At 54.5% G+C, this 19,630-nt stretch overlaps 1 protein-coding gene across 1 annotated transcript in view; it reads right to left on the bottom strand.

The window, feature by feature from the left end:
• The window catches only part of RHBDL3 (rhomboid like 3), a 43,507-nt gene extending 32,192 nt beyond the window's left edge, over positions 1-11,315 (bottom strand). Inside the window, exons 1-2 of the mRNA XM_012736701.3 lie at positions 10,839-11,315; positions 9,242-9,265 (exon numbers count right to left, since the gene is read on the bottom strand). Of these exons, the coding sequence (XP_012592155.1) occupies positions 9,242-9,265; positions 10,839-10,949 (135 nt within the window). The 5' untranslated portion in view covers positions 10,950-11,315. The remainder of the gene's footprint in view (positions 1-9,241; positions 9,266-10,838) is intronic.
• Positions 11,316-19,630: the final 8,315 nt, after the last annotated feature.

Raw genomic sequence — 19,630 nt, 5'->3', positions numbered from 1 at the left:
GGAAAAAAGCACGTGTCCACAGTCGAGTCAGGTTTCCCTTCTGTGAGACCCGCCCCTTTGTCAACGGTTCAGAGCCAGCCTTTTGCTTCCGTCTCCTGAGTGGCACCGGCTCCCAAGGCAGCTGACACTTTGCTGGAGTCCTCGGCAAAGCTAGAAGTCCGTGGGATCCAGGCCCAGCCGGGAGGGGGGGCGGGGGAGGGTTGACTGGGGACACCGGGGCCCCAGGAGAGGTGGAGCACTCAGAGACCAGCCTGTTAGGCCACTGAGCTGAGCTCTCAGGGACCGCACCCGCTGGAGCTGGGATTTGCCGGCTCAGCACCCAGGACAGCAGCTCTGCTTCTCCTGCAGCCCGAGAGCCAGAGCTGGCCAAGGTTCCCGAAGTTACCCAGCAGCAAGAAAGAAAGGAACACACCTATTTTATACTGCATATGTATCTGTGATTTGTGCACACTGCATTTCCAGGACAAATGCATGTCTGGTCCCTGTTCCCAGGGCTTGAGTTCTCTCCCCCAGGGGACCCACTCCCTATCCGTGATCTGGGAAGGCCCAGGACCCTCAGTGACAGGTGTCAGCACTCTTAAGGACCCAAAGGCAGCACCCAGGGCCAACGAACCAGCTGCTGTCCCAGCAAAGACCTCGTGGGTCTGGAAGGTGGGGACCTGGGATCTAGAACAGGTTCCCATCTGGGTCCCCATGTCTCCTGTCTGTCCACCAAGGCAGAATGAGCCCTGGGAGATGAACACAGGGCATGTGTGCTGGAGGCAGCTGTCCCTCCCCACTGTGGTGGGGCCTGGGGTGGGGTTACCATGGCTCATCTGCTGGCTCCTTGCATCATTACCCGGCTTCTGAGCACAGTAGAATTAAAGAGGCTGCCCAGGGCTCTATGGCTCAGCAGAGCTGTCCCCACCCAACAGCCAGAGTCCACCAGGGAACTCGGGCCCATTCATGGATATTTACAGCCCCATAAATTAGGCCCAGGCTGCAGCTGCCAGGGTCAGGAGGGGAGGTTATGGGAGCAGGAGCTTTCTCTTCCAGTTCTCCTTTCTGGCAAATGAGGATGCTAATTCGCGCCATGGAGAAAACCACCTTACACTCTTCCCCTGACCTTTTGATACTGACTTTCACAAATATTTTATGACTTCTAGTCTCATACCAACCTAGAGTAAGTTAGTCCCATTTAACAGATATGGACATCGAGGTACTTGGAGACCTGCCACCTGCCCAGAGGCACTCCCAGGGAGCAGAACAGGGCACCATGTGGCCTGCTCCAAGCTGGGGCTGCGAGTGGATTTTCAAAGACCTCAAGTCTCCCTGGGAAGGAGAGAGATCAGGTCCTAAAAACCAGGTTCTGACCCCTCCTGTCCTCCAGCCTCCCCAGATGGGGACAGGAGGGGCCCTGTGCCTGCTGCTCCCCTGGGATCTGGCCGGGCCAGGCCCCTGACAGCTGGAGAAGCTTCGCCAGGATTCCCAGTTGTACTGTTTCTGCTCTTCCAGCTGCCACCACAGGGGGCGGGGGGGGGGCAGCTCAGCCCTCTCAAGGGGCTCCCCCCAAAGCGGAGCCAGGCTCCTGAGCACCCTCCCGATAAGTCAGACAGGAATCCCAGGATGGGGCTGGCAGGCTGCGCAGGGAGCTGCAGCACTCCCCTGAGCAGAGAAGCGGGCGCCCTGGCCACGGTCCAGGCTGAGCCGCTGGGCAATCCGCACAATTCCAGAATGATTCCAGAGAACCACCTAGCTCTCCCGACGCCTGGGCAGTGGGCGGTGAGGGCTGGGGGACTGCCTCTTTCCACCCTGACAGCCGCCCCTAGGAGACCCTGCTGCTCCTCCTTCAGCACCCCAGGCCCCCCAGCACACAGACGACTCCCCTCCCCATTGCAGGCCCCGCCCCTGCCTTTGCCACACCACAGGCTCCGAGGGGGCGCTGGAGGCTGTGACTCAGAGGCGGCCCCCAGGGTACCCAGGAGAGCAGACCTAATGCCCATGCTGACTCATCCGGCCCAGCCCGACACAGCTGTCTGGGGACAGAAGCCGTGTCCCAGCCATAAAGCCCAGGAGTCTCTCCAGGGAGCAGCAGGCAGGGGGAGGGGGAGTGGATGCGAGCAGGGAGGGAGGTCTGCCATCTGCCCCCTCTCCCCTGCAGCTGGCTCCTGCTGCTTCTCCTAGAAGCCAGCAAAGGGTCCCTCTGGCCCCCCAGAAAGAGAGCTGAGAGACCCAGGGGGAGCGGAGAGGGCTATAGAGCAGGGTGGGTGGGATAAGTCACCTCCGTGGCCCTTCCATCTAGCTTCAGAAGCCACCCAGAAGCCTCACAGGCAAACACACGCAACTGCTGTAGAGGATCCTCCTTTGTTCTGTGTCTTTGGGCAAGCCCTGCCCCCCAGGCCTCAGTTTCCTCCTTTGTAAAGAGGAGGCAGCACCACTCCCCTCATGGGCCTGGGGACAATGAATGGATGTGCACGCAGCCAGACAGTCAACCTGTGCTCCCTCAAAGCTATATTTACTGACTCAAACCTGTACCTTGGGGGGGAGGGGGGGAAATGGGCATTTATTGAAACCTTAAAATCTGTACCCCCATAATATACCAAAATAAAAAAAAAAAATTAAAAAAAAAAAAAAAAAAAAAAAACCTGTACCTTGATCCAGAAAAGCCAGGGCAATGGGGCTGGGGCTGGCCCTAGTTGCTCACAGCTCAAGACACACAGGGACTCGTTTCCATAGCACAAGATGGCGCCTGGACCCAAATCTCATGATCGACCACCAGCTAAGGGTCCAGCAGGAATTGTCCAGTCGGAACACCAGACAGAGAGCAGGGCTGGCCCAGCTCACCTGGTGACCAGATGCCTCCTCTTCACTCTTCACCCTCTACCATGCACAACCCTCCCCAGGCAGCCTTTGTCCAAAAACTTCTCTCCTTTCTCCCTGGAACGTTCAGGGGGAAGGCAGCTTGATATGGTAGAAGGAACCCTGATTGATGATTTGGACCCTTTGATTGAAGATCTAGGTCTCTTATATGTCAGTGCCCTTTGTGAAAACAGTTTTTATTTCTTTCAATTCCAGTAACATTCGACAATCTGTATCAGGTGCTCACTATATACTGTGCCAAGGACTATACTCACATCATCCCATCTTCACAACAACGCTGAGGGGAAGGTGTCATTCTAGCCACTTTACAGATGTGAAAACTGAGGCCTGAAGAGGGTACCTGGCTCACCCATTGTCATGCAGCGAGTAGGAGCAGAAGTGGGACTTGACCCAGATGTGTGTCCTCTCCACCTGCCTTAGTTACTCCAGGCACCAACTAAGCGAATGGGAGTCTGCAGGGCCTGGGGGCAGGAACACAGTTCAGAGAGCAAAGTGGGGCTCTGGTCCCAGCTCTGACACAATTGCACCAAGTGACCTTAGCAAGCCACTGACTTCTGTTTCCTTATTTTGCAAAATGAGCAGACTGGGCAAGACGCTTCTATCAACCTTCTAATAACCTATGGTCCCCTTTTTTTTTTTTTTTTTTGAGACAGAGTCTCACTCTGTTGCCTGGGTAAGAGTGCTGTGGCGTCAGCCTAGCTCACAGCAACCTCAAACTCCTGGGCTCAAGCGATCCTACTGCCTCAGCCTCCCGAGTAGCTGGGACTACAGGCATGCGCCACCATGCCCGGCTAAATTTTTTTATAAATATGTATTTTTTAGTTGTTCAGCTAATTTCTTTCTATTTTTTTTAGTAGAGATGGGGTCTCGCTCTTCTGAGCTCAAGCAATCCTCCCACCTTGGCCTCCCAGAGTGCTAGGATTACAGACATGAGCCACTACATCGGCCAATCCATGGTCCTTGAGGTGGCAGCAGCCACACGGTGGTAGATGGGCCACCATGAATGTGGTAGCACCATGGTCAGAGCCTGCTCCTGGAGAGGTTACTTTAACCCAAGACAATGCATGCAGGGCTGTAGTTCGACCTGTCATTCACTCACACATGTGTGTATCTATCGTGTCAAGCAGGCAGCCAGGCAGCGTCCTATCTTGGATCCCTTAGCCCTACTGCCCAACGCTCTCAAATGCATTCAGGGGAGTGGTCAGGGACAAAGGGTGAACTCCAGCATGACTGATGGGGTCAGCGGGGCAGGAGCAGGCTAGGCAAGCTGGCTTTGTGGTGCAGGGAAGTGCACAGCCTCAAGAGTCCTGGAGGCCACTTGATAAGGGGATGGGGCTGCAGAGCCTGAGCGAGGCCTCCAGTTAAGCCCACGGCTTTGTCCGTCTCTGGGAACTCCGCTCTGTTGGTTAATCGTGTGTTCTGGGGGCCGCGGTCAATGCCGCTGTCTCTGGGGCAGGTGTTTCCTCTGTGGCTCCTTGCTAATCCCTTCAGTGGTCTCATCTGAACCTCTTTTCAGCTCCTAGAACTCCAGTAAGCCAGCGTGCAGGAGGACTACAAATGAGGTGGGTGTGAGGGTCAGCCAAGGGAAGACCTCCAGGCTGGAGGGAAGGGGGCTGGGCAGGGGAGTTTCATGGAGAAAGGAAACAGAAAAATCCTCTGGGCTCAGAAGTGGCTCTTTCTTGAAGAGCTGCCTTCTCCATAGGAGCCTGGATCTCAGAATTTTCCAGCAAATTCTGATTCCCGATCAAGAGACATTTGTTGAATGTCCACCAGAAAGTCCATCGAATATTGCATAGGGAATTCCCATTTCCATTTAATTTTCACAGTCACCATAGAGTTAAAGATTATTACCCCAAGACTGGGTGTGGTGGCTCATACCTATAATCCTAGCACCCTGGGAGGCTGAGGCAGGAGGATCACTTGAGCCCACGAGTTTGAGGTTTCTGTGAGCTAGGACTGATGCCTTGGCACTCTAGCCCAGGTGACAGAGCAAGACTATCTCAAAACAAAAAATTAATAATAAATAAGTCAAAATAAAGATTATCATCCCCATTTTACAGAGCAAGAAACTGAGGCACAGAGAGCTAATGTAGTTGCTCCCAATCGCAAAGTTGGTAAGACTTGAACCCAGGTCTACCTGCCTCCAAATCCAAAGTTCTGCCCCCAGCAGCCCACCTAAGCTGCCCCATGCTCTGTTCATATCGTTTATAATTGCAGTGGGATAGTCAATACTTGTCTGCTTTCCTTCTGGGAAATTTGCAAAACTGGGGTCTCTTTTTAGGGTCTAGGAAATGCATGCTCCCCGTGGGAAGGGGAAAAGGAAGATACAATCAGACTACTTTCAAGTCTTCCTTTTCCTTCTTGTTCTTTTGAGCTTGAAAGCAATTGTGCTTTGTTGACTTAACAAAACTGCTCCAAACCCTTTTTGCTCATTAAACATTCGGAGACTGGAGGCATTTTAAGGGTGAACCTGGAAATGGCTTTTCCAGCCCACGAAGCCCAGTCCCATATCTGCCAGTGACCCACTATATGGCCTTTGATCAAAACAAAAAAAAATTTTTTTTGAGACAGGGTCTTGCTCTGTCACCTGGGCCTTGATCAAATATTTGAGCTTGAATCAAAGCTCCCTGGGTTTCAGAAAGAGACTGAGATTGAGACTATCAAAGCATAATCTGAAAAAGAGGAGCTTGTCAGAAACCTATGGAATGAGTATAAAGCAATAACTAAAGGGTACATTACCTGTGCAAAATATCAGTAGCATAGATCAGAAATAAAAAAATAAACCCAACCACAAATCAAAATTCACCAATTGACAACATTTCTCAAACAATGTATAAAGAAAGGGTTTCTTAGTAAGAGATGGACAGGAATAAAATCCAGGTGGGGTAGAGGCTTATATGATTTCTTTTATCATAGCAAAAGTAGTAGGAAATAGAGGGGTATATTTACAAGATCTAGAGAGGATGGAAACTCTCTCAGGCCTGAAGCAAACAGGAAGAATCAAGAAGGAAAAGCCCAACAGATTTGATAGAAAAATAAGTTATTTTTTAGCATAATATTACACTATGACAACAGACTGACATTTATGTTAACTTTAAAATATATGTAAGTATTAAGGAATAAAAAAAATTTTAAGCAAATATTTAGGAAAGCCATCAAGATCCCAAATATATGAAAAGGTAATTCCATCAAGGAGAAGTTCAAATAGGCAATGAATACTTGGAACATCGGGGCTTGAACTGATGACCTGCAGGTAACTTCTGGGCCCCATGGGGAAGAGCTGGGAGAGTGGGGAGGGATGGCAAGGCTTGACCCTCCTACACCCTCTTTGAGCAGACCAAACGCCAGAATACCAGGTGGGCCAGGGAAACTTCCAAGGGACTGGGTCACCTGCTTTTGTCACCTCCAATTCCCACAAAAGGCATCCCGGCCATTTAGCTGAAGCATGACCACATAAGATGAACAAGACCAATGTCATGGTTTCAAGCCCGTGGGGTCCACTGAGCTTCATGCTGGGTCAAGGTTCTCCACATGCTGAAGAACTAGACGGCAGAGAGGGACTGGTCCAATTCCATCTCTAACACCTGGAAAACAGATCCCAGCAGGCCGGGCGCGGTGGCTCACGCCTGTAATCCTAGCACTCCAGGAGGCTGAGGCGGGCAGATCGCTCGAGGTCAGGAGTTCGAAACCAGCCTGAGCAAGAGCAAGACCCTGTCTCTACTATAAATACAAAGAAATTAATTGGCCAACTAAGATATATATAGAAAAAATTAGCCGGGCATGGTGGCGCATGCCTGTAGTCCCAGCTACTTGGGAGGCTGAGGCAGGAGGATCGCTTGAGCCCAGGAGTTTGAGGTTGCTGTGAGCTAGGCTGACGCCACGGCACTCACTCTAGCCTGGGCAACAAAGTGAGACTCTGTCTCAAACAAAAACAAAAACAGATCCCAGCAGATCTGTTTGAAACTGGGTGACCACTGGTGTCTGCTTGACTCAGAAAGGGAGGAGGGACATGCCTCCCATTCCACGGACCCCCACAAGGTGAACTCCGGAGCCACATTTGCTTGCACGGCCTCTGACAGGTGTCATGTCCCATCACCGCAGTCCGACCCGGTAGAGCTGTCTACTTCTGCATGAAATGTTAGGGAGGCTGCCTCCCCCTGACCAAACTTTTCTTTCCTAGACCTACCAAGTTCACCAACCACCAAATCCTACTTTTAGGCAGGCCCAGAGGACGGAGCAAAATGGATAAAACACTTCAGCTTTCGGGACAACCTGGCATCCTTCCAAGGCCATGTGTCCATTTGTGAGGCTTCACACCTACTCTTCCTTCAGCCCTACGGGGGGGACAGTCAAGGGACGGCTCAACAAAGTAGGGGGCGTGAAGGCAGAGGGACGAGACATCTGCCAGACGTCAAACCCACACTCAGGAGCAGCTCTCCTCAAACGCCAAGAACCCAAGGAAGGAAGATGATGGAAGAGGCTTCTAATGCTGCCTTGGGGATGGGGAGTAGGCATCAGGCAGAACTTATTGTAAAAAAAAAAAAAAAATTGCCCAGAGTAAGTTTCAGTAGTTTCTTTCCTAGAATTAATTTTTTGTCTGTTGGACCTCCCAGAAGCAGGGGGATGCTCTTTGTGACATCCAGGACTTCCTGCCAGTTGGAAAAATTAGATTTCATAGGCCACTGGCTAATATTAGGTGCTAACACGTCCTCTCTGCTCCCTCGAGTTCCGAGTTCTTTCTACTAAAGTTTACCTCCATTCACCCAAATGGCTTATTTCAAAATGTAAACACACACCCAGAAGGACTGGCAGAGGAAATAAATCAAATGAGAAAGACACAGACAGGGGAAAAAAAGAATGATACACTTTGTTCTGGGTTTTCATTCTAAATCTGGCAGGAGGTGTGAAGGGCTGGCAGCATGGTGGTAGTGGCAGCAGTGGCAGCAGCGGGTCCCCTCCTGCCTCGGGGCGTCGGGCCAGCAGCTGCTGTGCTCTCAGGAGTGGAGGGGGTGTGGGTGGCACTCAGGAGCCCAGGGAGAGATGCTCTGTCCTGTCAGGGCAGGAGCTGGTGGATGTTCCTCAAACCACAGCCAGGCCTCGTGGTTAATGTGGGTGACAGCCCCAGGCCCATCCCACTGCTATTCCACATCTTCAGTCCCACTCGGGCATCTGCATCTGGCTGACTCCTCAAGTGGAACCTGTCTGAAACCGAAGTTGTCATTTTTGCCAAGCCCTACCCTCACCACCTGATGTTCCCTTTCCCTCCTACGTTCAGAATCTCAAAGCTAGACAGGCAGTTCTTCTCATCTATTTAGGTCTACCAAGATCTTCCAGTTCTCCTACCACCATGTTTCTCTACCTTTCCATTCTCATTGTCACCTTCCAAGTCAAGGTCCCTGTCCCCATTCACTGCGGCAGGCTCCTGGCTAGTTTCTCTCATCCTGCAATCCAGCTCGCCCCTTCCCACTGGCACATGGGAGCTTTCTGAAACACGGCTTGGATCTCCTAACACCCCTGCTAAAGAGCTTCCACAGGCTTCCGCTGCCTGCAACGAAGGTCTGGGTCAAGCTACCTTTTCAGCTTTGTCTCCTTCCCCAACCCAACACATTCCCTCTGGCCCAACCAGACCAAGCTCTTAAAGTGGCACAGACTTCATGGCACAACCATTCTCACTCGAGGACTGCAGCGCTCACTCTCCTCCGGTGGGACGAAGAGGGAGAAGGAAATACACAACAGCACCCAACAGGAGAACCAACCAAAGAAGGGAACCTCGCCGAAGGTCAAATGTCCATCTCCAGATTCAACAGCCAACACTTGGCACTCCTGACTCCATGTCTTATACCTGCGCTCCAGGCATTGCAAATAATCACATGCCATTTCCCCTCTGTGGCCTCCCAGCAGCACTCTCCCACCTGTACCTCACAGTTAAAGAAACAAAATCAGACTTCACAAGAGCCCATATTGTGAGTCATGCCCCCCTACCAAGGATGGTAGAGATTTGACTTCAATGGTGGCCATGGAGGAGGTAGAAAGAGAGAGGGATTGTCAACTCAAGCCCTTGCCCCTGCTCCCCAGCCCTCCTACTGCGATTGGCTGGCAGAGAATTTCCCAGGCATTCAATGCATATTGTCCGATTTCTACAAGGTATAAACCCAGCTCTGCTGGAGTTAGGAGGAGGGGGGAGGGAGGGATCCTCTCAGGGGAGCCCATCGCCTCCTCCTGATACCTGGAGAGCAGTGCCATTCAGCCCCAGGGATGCACTAAGCCACACCCCCAGCCCACGTCACCATCTCCGTGTAGAGCGAGGGAAGCCCACGCAGGCACTGAGACTGATTTCAGGGAGAATGGAAGGAAGGAGGGGGGAATTTAACTGCTCACATACCTGATCAAACAGGACTTTCCAGTGCTGTAGGGAGGGAGGCCATGCAGGAGAGGAGGAAGAGGAGAAAAGAAAGACACACTTATTACCAAAGTCTCTGTAGCCCCCTGATGTTTCTGACATAGCCTCCCAGCTGCTGCCCAGGAGTCACCACCCGACTCAGGGACTGGCCACAAGACACGCAGGGGGGAAACCTGGGAAGAGCTCCCCAAATGACTGAGCAAAGGGCGGAGACTCACAGTAGGGGATGGGAGTGGGGGCGGGGTGCTCCTGGGGGCTGCAAGGTGCCTGTTCCTGGTTCTGGGACCGGCAGGCAAGGGATGATGAGAACTCGGGTGATTCTCAATAATAATCAAATAAATGTGTCCAACTATGTCCAAGCATCTCTAATAATTCCTGCTGCCTAAAGTGTCCATGGCTACCCCGGGCCTCGGAACGCATGCCCAGGTGCCATTCCAGCAGACCCTGCTGCAGCGGATCTTGGCCTCTATTCAGGAGAACTAACCCCAGTATAAACCCTAACATTTCCTGCAGGGTTTTTTGGGGGGTTAGGGGGAGGCTCCCGAATGCGCTGAAACGTACCCCTTCTCTTCCAAGGCTGAGTCTAAGTGGTGAGTCCATGAGATTCTACAAGGGGTTTAGGACCAGAGGGAAGTGACAGGTTTAACCACAGAAGCCAGATCTTAGACTCCCCCCAGCCCCATTCAGACTTCCCAGCTTTGGTTTTGTAGGTTGGGGGGCCTGGTTTCACTTCCATGTCTTCACCTCGGGGGAGGGATGGGGCAAGGCAGGGTGCCTGCCCAGGTTTTCACCTCGATTTGTAGGTTAACCCCGGAAGGGAGAAGCTTAAGAAACTCCAGTTCCCAGGGCTTCCTGGTGCCAGCCCCGCCGATGGCGCCCAGGGCCGGAGGGATGGAGACCCGAGCAGCAGGCGGCGGGGAAGCTCTGGGGACCCCCCACCCCATCCTCGCGCAGGGGGCCGTCCCCAGCCCCCAGCGCCGTCTTGGACTCCTGAGCCCCGGCTAGGAGCAAAACCGCTCCCAGCTCTCCTCCCCTCCCTGCTCCGGCCGGGTTCGGGGACAAGGACCGGCGTGAATTTCAATCAGTGTCGCGACAGAGCAGGTGCCGGGCGGGAGCTAATCCGGGAGCGGAGAAGGGGGTCGCCGGACTGGTACGCGCTGCCAGGGACGGGGACTCTGCGGCGCCCGCTCCTTCCCGGGCTCGGAGAGCCCGCAGGTTGCGAGTGGGAGGGGAGCGGAGTCGCTGCCGTGACGCCGCCGCCTCTGCGGGAAAACGCCGTGTCCCGGGCACTGCACCAGCGGCGGGAGGGGGCTCGGTGGCCGACGGGTCCCCGGCGCAGCAGCGGGGGCTGCCGTGTCCCGCAGGGAAGCCGCGGGAACCCAAGCGGGGAGGGGGTGGAGCGCGTGCGTTTCGGGGAGACCGGCCCCTCCGCCTCCCTCCCTCCCGCGGGGACCCGGCCAATCCGGGGCGCTCCCGCGTCACCTTGAAACCTCCAAGTTGCCCCGGGGGGCGAGACAGGGGCAGTTCTGTCCCCGGAGCCCCCCAGAAAGTTTGCCCGCGCTGGGGAGGGAGCACTTACGTCCTCCGGCGCCTCGGGCAGCCGCTCCTCGGCCTCGGGTTCCAGCTCCTCGATGCGCTCCGCCTCGGCGCAGGCGGCCACCGCGGGGCCCGGGCTGGGGTGCTCGCCCATGGCCGAGGCGGGGGCCAGGGGCCCAGGCGGGGTCCGGCGGCTGCGGGGCTCGTCCCGGGGCGCTGGGCTAACTTTGCGCCTGGGCGGCCGCGCCGCTCGGGGGGCTCGGTGCGTGCCGCGCCGCCTCCGCGCCGGCCCTGCCGCCCGCTCCCGCCCCCATGGCCCCGGCCCCCGCGCCGCCGCCGCCGCCGCCTCCTCGCGAGCCCGGGACCCCCGGCCTCTCGGCCGCCAAACTTCTCCGCGCTCGCCGCCCCGCCGGCCTCCGCCTCCGCCCCGGCCCCCGCGCCCGGCTGCGCGGCGAGGGCGCCCTTGGGCCGGCCCGGGCCCCGCCGCTGCCCGCGCTCCCTTCCCGCTTCCCGCGGCCCCCGCTCTGCGCCCGAGTCTCCTCCTCCCCGCGGACTGCTCGGGGGCGGGCGCGGGCGCGGGCGCGGGCGGGGGCGGGGCTGCTCGCGGGGACCGCCGTCCTCCGCCCGCCACCCCGGGCGCCACCACCCGGGCCAAATCGGTCAGAGCGGCGCGGCCCAGGGAGGAGGGAGGGCTGCGGCGTGTTGGCGGCGAAGTGGCTGCGCTGCCCGGGGCGGGCGCGGGAACTGCGCCGTCCCTGGCCCCATCGCCGGCAGCCTCCACTCCCGGCCCTAGTTTATCTCCCCCACCGGGTTAACGATCTCTCGGAGGCGGCAGGAGTGTGAAGGAGACAGAAGCGAGGTTTTCACGAAGTCGGCAACGTCAGGGTTAACTAGGAGTGATTTGCGGGGTGGGAGGGGGGTGCTGTGAGGACGGGATCCCCCCAACCACCCTCTCCTCTCTTCACTGCAGTCTCAGATTCCGGGAGGTCCCAGGAGGCCTAGGGATGGGGAAGTCGGATCTTCTTGGAGATGGGGGGTCCTGGGTCCCAAACCCTAAGTCTTGCCGTCCCTACCCCCAGAGCCATGTTGTGACCATGCCTGGACTTCATTTGACCACATTGGCAAAGGTGAGCCTAGGGAAGGGCCCCACCTGGGAGAGGGCAGGTAAAGAAACTAAAGCAATTAGGAATGAAGTTAATGAAAAGGAGTAGGGGATCTTTTAAAGAAAGAAAAAAAAAAACAAAACTGATGCTTTTCCCTGCAGGAAAGAACCCCCAGGAGGGACTGTCTCTCGCAGCAGAGGCTCTGCCTGTCAACAGTGCCAGTGGCCAGCTGGGACAGGTGTCCAGCTCTTCCCAGGGAGGCTCATTCTTGGCGAAATCTCTCCAGCCCCACCCCCAACCCCGTCAGTCCCCAGCCTAGCCCACACCAAGGCTGTGTCCTTCCACTCCCCTTCCCTTCCTCTTCCCACCACCCACTCAGTCACTTGCCTTTGCCCCTCTCCCTTCCTCTCAGAAACTGAGGCTCTTTTCCATTAGTGAAAGTTGCAATTAATGCTCGCATCTTAATAAAGCAAGCACATCACCCTAGCCCCAGGATCTGACCTGTGACCATCTCACTCAGCAACGACTGCTCCCTTAAACACAGAGAAGGAAATTAACTCGATTCTAATTAGGTGAGTTTGCTACAGACACCAATTTCCATCTCGGTTTCAGAAAGTGTGATCATTTCAACTATTTTTGTTTCTCACCATCCTCCTCCCCATCCCTACTCTACTAACAAGTCAAGATCCTGCCAAGATTTCCTTGTAAATAAAACCTGTCTGCATGGGGTGCGATTTTGAAAACAGCCTTCAGGGGACAGAAGAGAGGGCGACTCCCTTGTGGAATGAAGCCCAGAAGGCTTAGCCCATGCTGGGGGGGGTCCTGCCTCCCCCAGCCCTGCAATCATGTGCACGACCTGCCTGGGTGCTGGCTCTGTTAAACTTAGATCTCTGGGGCTGCAGAAGTGGCCAGGAAGCCTGGATCCTGGGACACTGGAAGGAGAAGGGCACAGAGAAGGGCTGGCCACTCTGCCGGATGTCCAGCAGCTCTGGGCTTCGGTCTGACTCCAGCTGCCCCTTGGATCCTGCCTCTTCTCCAGCGCAGGGATAGCTCTTATCGACATAGCCAACTCCACCGCCCCTTTAGCTGGAAGGGACAGTTCAGTCCCTGAACATTTACGGAACTTCTACTAAGTACCAGTGACAGAGCTTTGGGAATACGGAGGCAGGTAGGACCCAGCCCCTGCCCTCCAGAAACCCATAATTGGGGGTGACAGCCACGTTCAACACAGGGATTACTTCTGGATTCCAGGGAGGCTCATGGGGTATAGAAGTCCAAAGGAGGGGGTCCCTGTGGGCCCAAAAGCTATGCCCCCAGCACCAGACACCGTGGGAAAGGTGTAGGGGAGGCGCCTCATTCCAGGCAGAGGGGACAGCCCCAACATGGGAAGAAGCGTTACACGGGAGGCAAGCTACAAGCAATTCGGCATGGCTGGAAACTAGAGCAAGGTGCCCAAGATAAAGAGCCCAGCCTAGAGGGGAGGTTTGTGAAGGGCTCTGAATTTTATGAGAAAAGAACTTGGACCATTAGCCCAAGGGCAACGGGGAGCCATTGAGGGATTGTGAGCAGGAGAGTACTATTTTAAAAGATCCCTCTGGCTGTAGTGTGGAGCCTAGACAGGAGGGAAGTTGGCCTGAGCACAGGGACACGGGAGGTGCTGTCCAAGGAAGAGGTCATGAGGGCAGCAGCAGCTAAAGGGGAGAAGGAGGATCTGAGAAGCGTCCAGAAGGGGATGCTGTTCTTCCTTTGCTACGGCAGTTCCCTCTACCTAGAAACTCTTCCATGGTCTCTACCCGGAAGTTGCCCCATCTTTCAGGACTTAGCTCAGTAGCAAGCTCCTGCCCCTCTGAACTGAGTTTGACCCCTTGGCGTTTGCGCTGTTCTTCCCCAGGCTCTGGTCCTGTTCTGCATTGACTCCTGGCACCTGTCCCAGCTGGCCACTGGCACCGTTTACCCTGCCTTGGCAGACAGTGTCCCCAAAAATCTCCTGAGAAAGAATTTCCAAACTTTCACCAAAATGTTCCCTTTAGGAAACGGCTTCCCCTCTCCCCAGCCCCTGCTAGAATGGCCATCTGGACTTGGACACTATTAGGGCAAGTTGTGACAGTCAACATCCTCTGTGAACCTGAGGCCACCCTCTCACTTGTTGTCCTCAGTGTTGCCTAAGCCTAGCTAGCCAGCTCACTCTGACCCTTACCCCCCAGGGGAATCTGCAGCTAGGTACCACCCACGCCCCAGCAGGCAGTGGGACGTGAGGCCTGGGGGCCCATGGCCTGGAAACCTCCAGGCGTGGGAATGGCTGGGCTACCAGATGGCTTTCCTTCCACTCTATCCACTCTAACCTAAGACAGCTCACGGACTGGCACGTTCTGCACCATATTAGGGACACAGGAGGGAATGGGCATGACAGCGACTCACTTTCACTGAATAGCTGCCATGGGCCAGGCACTCATAGACGCCTGGGGGTGTGCTGTGCACAGGGGCCCCCGCCCCGGGAGAAGCCATGGGGTCTAGTGAGAGATGACAGCAAACTTATTGGCATTTATACTCTGCTCTTCATTTTTTTTTTTTTTTGAGACAGAGTCTCGCTTGTTGCCCAGGCTAGAGTGACTGCCGTGGCGTCAGCCTAGCTCACAGCAACCTCAGACTCCTGGGCTCAAGTAATCCTGCCTCAGCCTCCCGAGTAGCTGGGACTACAGGCATGTGCCACCATGCCCGGCTAATTTATATATATATATATTAGTTGGCCAATTAATTTCTTTCTATTTTATAGTAGAGACGGGGTCTCGCTCGTGCTCAGGCTGGTTTCGAACTCCTGACCTCGAGCAATCCGCCTGCCTCGGCCTCCCAGAGTGCTAGGATTACAGGCGTGAGCCACCGCGCCTGGCCTGCTCTTCATTTTGTAAGTGCCTCACACCTGTGACCTCCTTTAAAGTTCCCCCAAAGACACTCTGAGTCAATACAGAACAGGACGAAAGCCTGGGGAAGAACAGCTCAAACCCCAAGGGGTCAAACTCAGTTCAGCGGGCAGGAGCATGCTATTCAGATAAGCCTTGAACGAAAGGTGGGGCAGCTTTCAGGTAGAGAGTGTCGCAGGGTTTCTAGGTGGCGCAGGTGGCTGTGGCTGGGGCACAGAGGTAGCAAAGCCGTTGACCATATTGAGAACCTCTCGGTGGTTGAGCAGAAAGTAAGGACGGCAGGTGAAGAGGACCAGGTCGCAAAAGTCCCTGCGTGCCAGTTTGAGGAGGTTGGACGTCGCCCAGCAGGCAGTGGAGAAGCATTTTAGGAAGATGGAGCTGTCGGCAGCTCAATAGCGCCATTCCACTGACAGGTCATGAGTGCCCGTTATTGGCCGGACCCTGGCCGAGGCACTGAGAACACAAAGGGGATGAGACCAGGCTCCGGCCTCCTGGGAGAGAATTAGACAATCCTCTAATTACAGCCAGGGGGATAAGCGGGAGGAGAGGGGGAAGAGCCTTTTGGGGGCTGAGTCTCTCCAATGAATGTACCCTTGAAGAGACGGAGGGTTTTTTTTTAAGGACCCGATGTTCTGGCCCTGGCAGCGGGGACAATGGGCTGCCCCCTGAAAAGCCAGGAGCAGCTGCTGGGAGAGGTTAGGGGGTGACGGGGAGCTGAGCACTTTATTTGTGGATACCTTGAGCTAATGAGAAGCCAGGGAAGGAACATTAAGGGCTGTAATTACTGCTCCAAGCAAATGGCAGTGCCCAGAAGTTGGGGGGGGCAGGGGGTGACTTTTCTCCTCTTCCGCCCGGGCCTCTTCTTCAACAACTGTCTCCCATCCTGACATGGCCCCAGCCAGGCGCACCCCCTCCGTGCCCAGTCTCTCTCTCTAAAGCCAAACTGAACCCAGGCTGACCCCTGCGGTGCCCTCGTCCCCACCTGTAGCTCCTCTCTTCTGAGGCTCCGGCACACCAGCCCTGGGCCGCCGCCGCTCGCCTGCCTGAGATGAAGACGTTAAGTTATTTTTGACTGAGATCCAAGCCCGGGCCCTGAGTTCTTTTGTCTTCCAGGAATCCCCCAGTCATGTTTGAAGTCTGCAAGTCCAAACAGCGGACGTAGCTCAGGGAGGTGGAATCCAGCAGCCTCCATCTCCGTCTCCAGCCATCTTCCATTATTGCCTGCCGCCTGCCAGATCAAACAGGACCGGACTGCTACACGGACTTTCTTTTTCCCCCTTTCGTCTCTTCCTTTCACTCCAGGGCCCCCTCATTTTCCGAGTGGCTTAAATCATTACTGAAAGATGTCTAGGTTCACAGACCGAACCCTTTCAAAGAGAGGCGTAGGCACCTGAAAAGTTGAGCTCAGAAAAGCCTGGAAGAAACTTTCCTGGTCCCAAGATTTAGCTGATTGTACATTCAGGGAAACAGCTGCTTTGCCAGGTCTCACTTTCCTTCCTTGCCATCTCCTTGGGGCTTGGCGGGTCCCCAGGGTCCCCTTTCTGAATTCTCTTTGGGCCCCAACATGTCTGTACGACCTTCGCTTATGCTGTAGGTAGGTCCCTGTCTGTCTCCTTGGTAAACATCTTGTTCAATCTTGTGCGCCTGTCTGATGAATGCTCTCCCCCACAGAGCCTCTCCCCAGCTCTCCAGCCCAAACAAACACCTCCTTCCTCTGAATCACTTTCTTCCCTTGACTTTGCATTATATTATCTAAGTTTTATCTTCCCGATATCACAGCGTACATTCCTTGAAGGGGAGGATTGTGGCTTATTCAATGTTGCATCCATCACAATACACAACTATTGTAGGAACTGAGCAAATGTCTGTTTAATGAAAAACAGAGCATGCCTCTCTTGATATGACATGAAGTCTAATTACATAGTTATTACTCTCAGCCCACAACAAGAGACAAGTTTTATGTGATGCAGAAAAAAAATCTTCTGCATAATAATAATGCACTTGTATGCCTGCTGCTTTCATTTCAAAATACTTCCACATTTGTCATTTCATTTCATCCTCAAAAAAGTAAGCAGAACAGATACAATCGCCTCCATTTCACAAATGGGGACACTAAAATCTCTGGGCAGAGAGGAGGTGTGACTCTCCATCCCTCTTTCCAAGTGTCTTATTTTCAGCGAAATACAAAAGCCCCCGATGGTGGCAATGCCCTTGGCCCCAACCAGACCACCGCCTGGGGAGACTGTTTTCCCAGGCCAACTGGGCGGGGCTACATCAGAACACACAAGCAGGGCTTGTCCAGTTGCAAGCGGGTATGACTCAGAAACTTTGGGGCTGTCTCTGGCTTTGTAGCAAACGCTTCTATTGGTCTGTTCATCTGCTTTGTTTCTCTTATGCTATGTGTGTGATTAGTGTCCCCAGAGAAAGAGGGAATGGTCTACTTTACTTCCCACTGCACACAGCCAGGCACCAGGGGGTCCCACAGACTCTGGAGAGGAAAGGAAACAATGAGAGTCCGGAAGGGCCGTGGGCAATTAGCTGCCAGGCCAGGCAGCCATGGTAGACATTGTGCTAGAATGTACCGTCTACGAGGGCAAGGACTTGGTTTGTTCACAGCAGTATCTTTGACTCCTAGAATGATTCCTGGCACATAGAAGGTTCACAGAATGTATTTGCTCAGCGCAGGAACCTGTCCTATTTATACTTCTCCAGGCCTGCAGAAGGCCTCCCAGCAGTCAGGAAGTCTGCCCAGTGTCTGGCTTGCTAGGACTTCCTTGGCCTCCTTTGGGGAAGAATGGCAGTGCAAGTCAGCTCCAATGTCCCAGTGTCCCAAGCCAGCACCTCCTCCAGTGGGGGGCCACCGTGAAGAATGACCTGGGGTCCATGAAGCGGGCTTTGTCACCACCAGGAAGCAGCAGCAGCAACAGCAGCAGCAAGACATCCCGGAGCGCCATACTCAGTACGGCAAGAGGCAACTAGCACCGGGGAAACAGCCCTGAACAGACATACAATGGCAGTGGCGACAGCAGCAGCAGCAGCTGCCTGGGAACTCGGGCAGAGGAGTGAGACAGTGGGCACTCACATCTCTTTCCTCCATCTCAGCCGCACAGCCCGAGTGAGGCTGTGTGAGAACTTAGTGCACATTGTAAATACCATCTGTCACACTGCCTGCCCAGACTCGGCCTTCCTCCCTGGAAGGGAAGCATTCTTTATTATTTATGCAGAATGCACCCTACTTAAGTGTTGCACCACCAGGAGAGAGGGAAAAAAAAAAATAAAAGCCTGTAAGAGTCAAGGTCTGCAGGGATCTGCCCCTCCCATAGCAGCTGGTTGGGAGGGTTTGGTCGCCCGTCTTTCTGGGGTAGGAGGTTAACTCAGTCGGGCAAAAGCACAACCCTAGGAATTAGGAGGCCTGTATTCTCAGCTTAGCTCTGTCACCCGCTTGCTGCGTGACCTTGGGCGATCATGTCACCCCCGCGGGCCTCCATTCTCTCATCTGTAAATGCAGGGGTCAGACTAGATGATCCGTGACATTCCCTCCAGCTCTAAAATTCAATTGGTGTCCCTGTAACCCTTCTCGCTCCTGTGCTGGGTCAGAAGCCTGTTCATTACCCATCAGCCCCTTTTCCCAGGTTGGGGACTAGGAAATACAGCTCAGGATATGACTCTTTAGTACCTGAGATCGGGACAGGGGTCAGCAGACCTAAGTTCTTATCCAAGCTCTGTCACCCTTCAGCCGTGTGACCCTGGGGAAGGCAGTCTTCTGATCTTAGTTTTGTCGTTTGTGAAAAAAGTGGGAGGGACTAGGAGATTGCTGTAGGAGAACCCATCTCTGAATTCCATGATCTCTGGTTTTCCCTATCAAAACACTGCTAATGGCCAGGTGTGGTGGCTCACGTGCCTGTAATCCTAGCACTCTGGGAGGCTGAGGTGGGTGGATCACTCGAGGTCAGGAGTTCGAAACCAGCCTGAGCAAGAGTGAGACCCCATCTCTACTATAAATAGAAAAAACCTAATTGGCCAACTAATATATATAGAAAAACTTAGCCGGGCATGGTGGCGCATGCTTGTAGTCCCAGCTACTCGGGAGGTTGAGGCAGGAGGATCACTTGAGCCCAGGAGTTTGAGGTTGCTGTGAGCTAGGCTGACGCCACGGCACTCACTCTAGCCTGGGCAACAAAGTGAGACCCTGTCTCAAAAAACAAAACAAAACAAAAAAAACACTGCTAATAAACATCTTTACGGACCAAGCCTCTAGACATAGACATTAGTGAGACATAATTTTCTGCCTTCAATGAGCTCCAAGTCAGGAGGAAAAGACATGCTAAAGAAAAATACCCTGCAAGTGACAGGTACTAAGTAGAGATGGATGCAAAGGACATGGTGGCATAAAGGGGTCTGCCAGGTAGACGAGGCTTGCTGTGCTCCAGACAGAGGGGACTGCATGTATTAAGGCAGGAAGGTGAGACTCTGCACAGGAACCGCCCACCTGCCCATCATTAGGGTAATGGCGACATCGTGGGAGCCTTTGCATTGACCGCTTCCTCTCCCACTCCTTGAGAACAGCCCAGTACTCACTGGGCTGGGGGTGACGGGGGTTGTGGTCGATGGCTCTGTGCGGCCTCCCTGTCCATGAGGTACATCGCCAAGGAGATGAGTGACCTGAAGAACAAGTCTCCCCTTCCATCTCTTGCCTTTATCTGCTCTCTGAATTGGAGCCAGTGAAGCAGGCTGAAATCAGGGGGCTGGCTCAGATGGCCCCAGGTGACCCCCAATTCTCCAGCCTGGCACCCCATCGGGCAGGCCGGTTCCGA

Source organism: Microcebus murinus, chromosome 18 (assembly GCF_040939455.1).
Source record: "Microcebus murinus isolate Inina chromosome 18, M.murinus_Inina_mat1.0, whole genome shotgun sequence".
Lineage (NCBI taxonomy): Eukaryota > Metazoa > Chordata > Mammalia > Primates > Cheirogaleidae > Microcebus > Microcebus murinus.
Note: the sequence above shows the minus strand (reverse complement) of the source record. Positions and strands in the feature narration are given on the sequence as shown.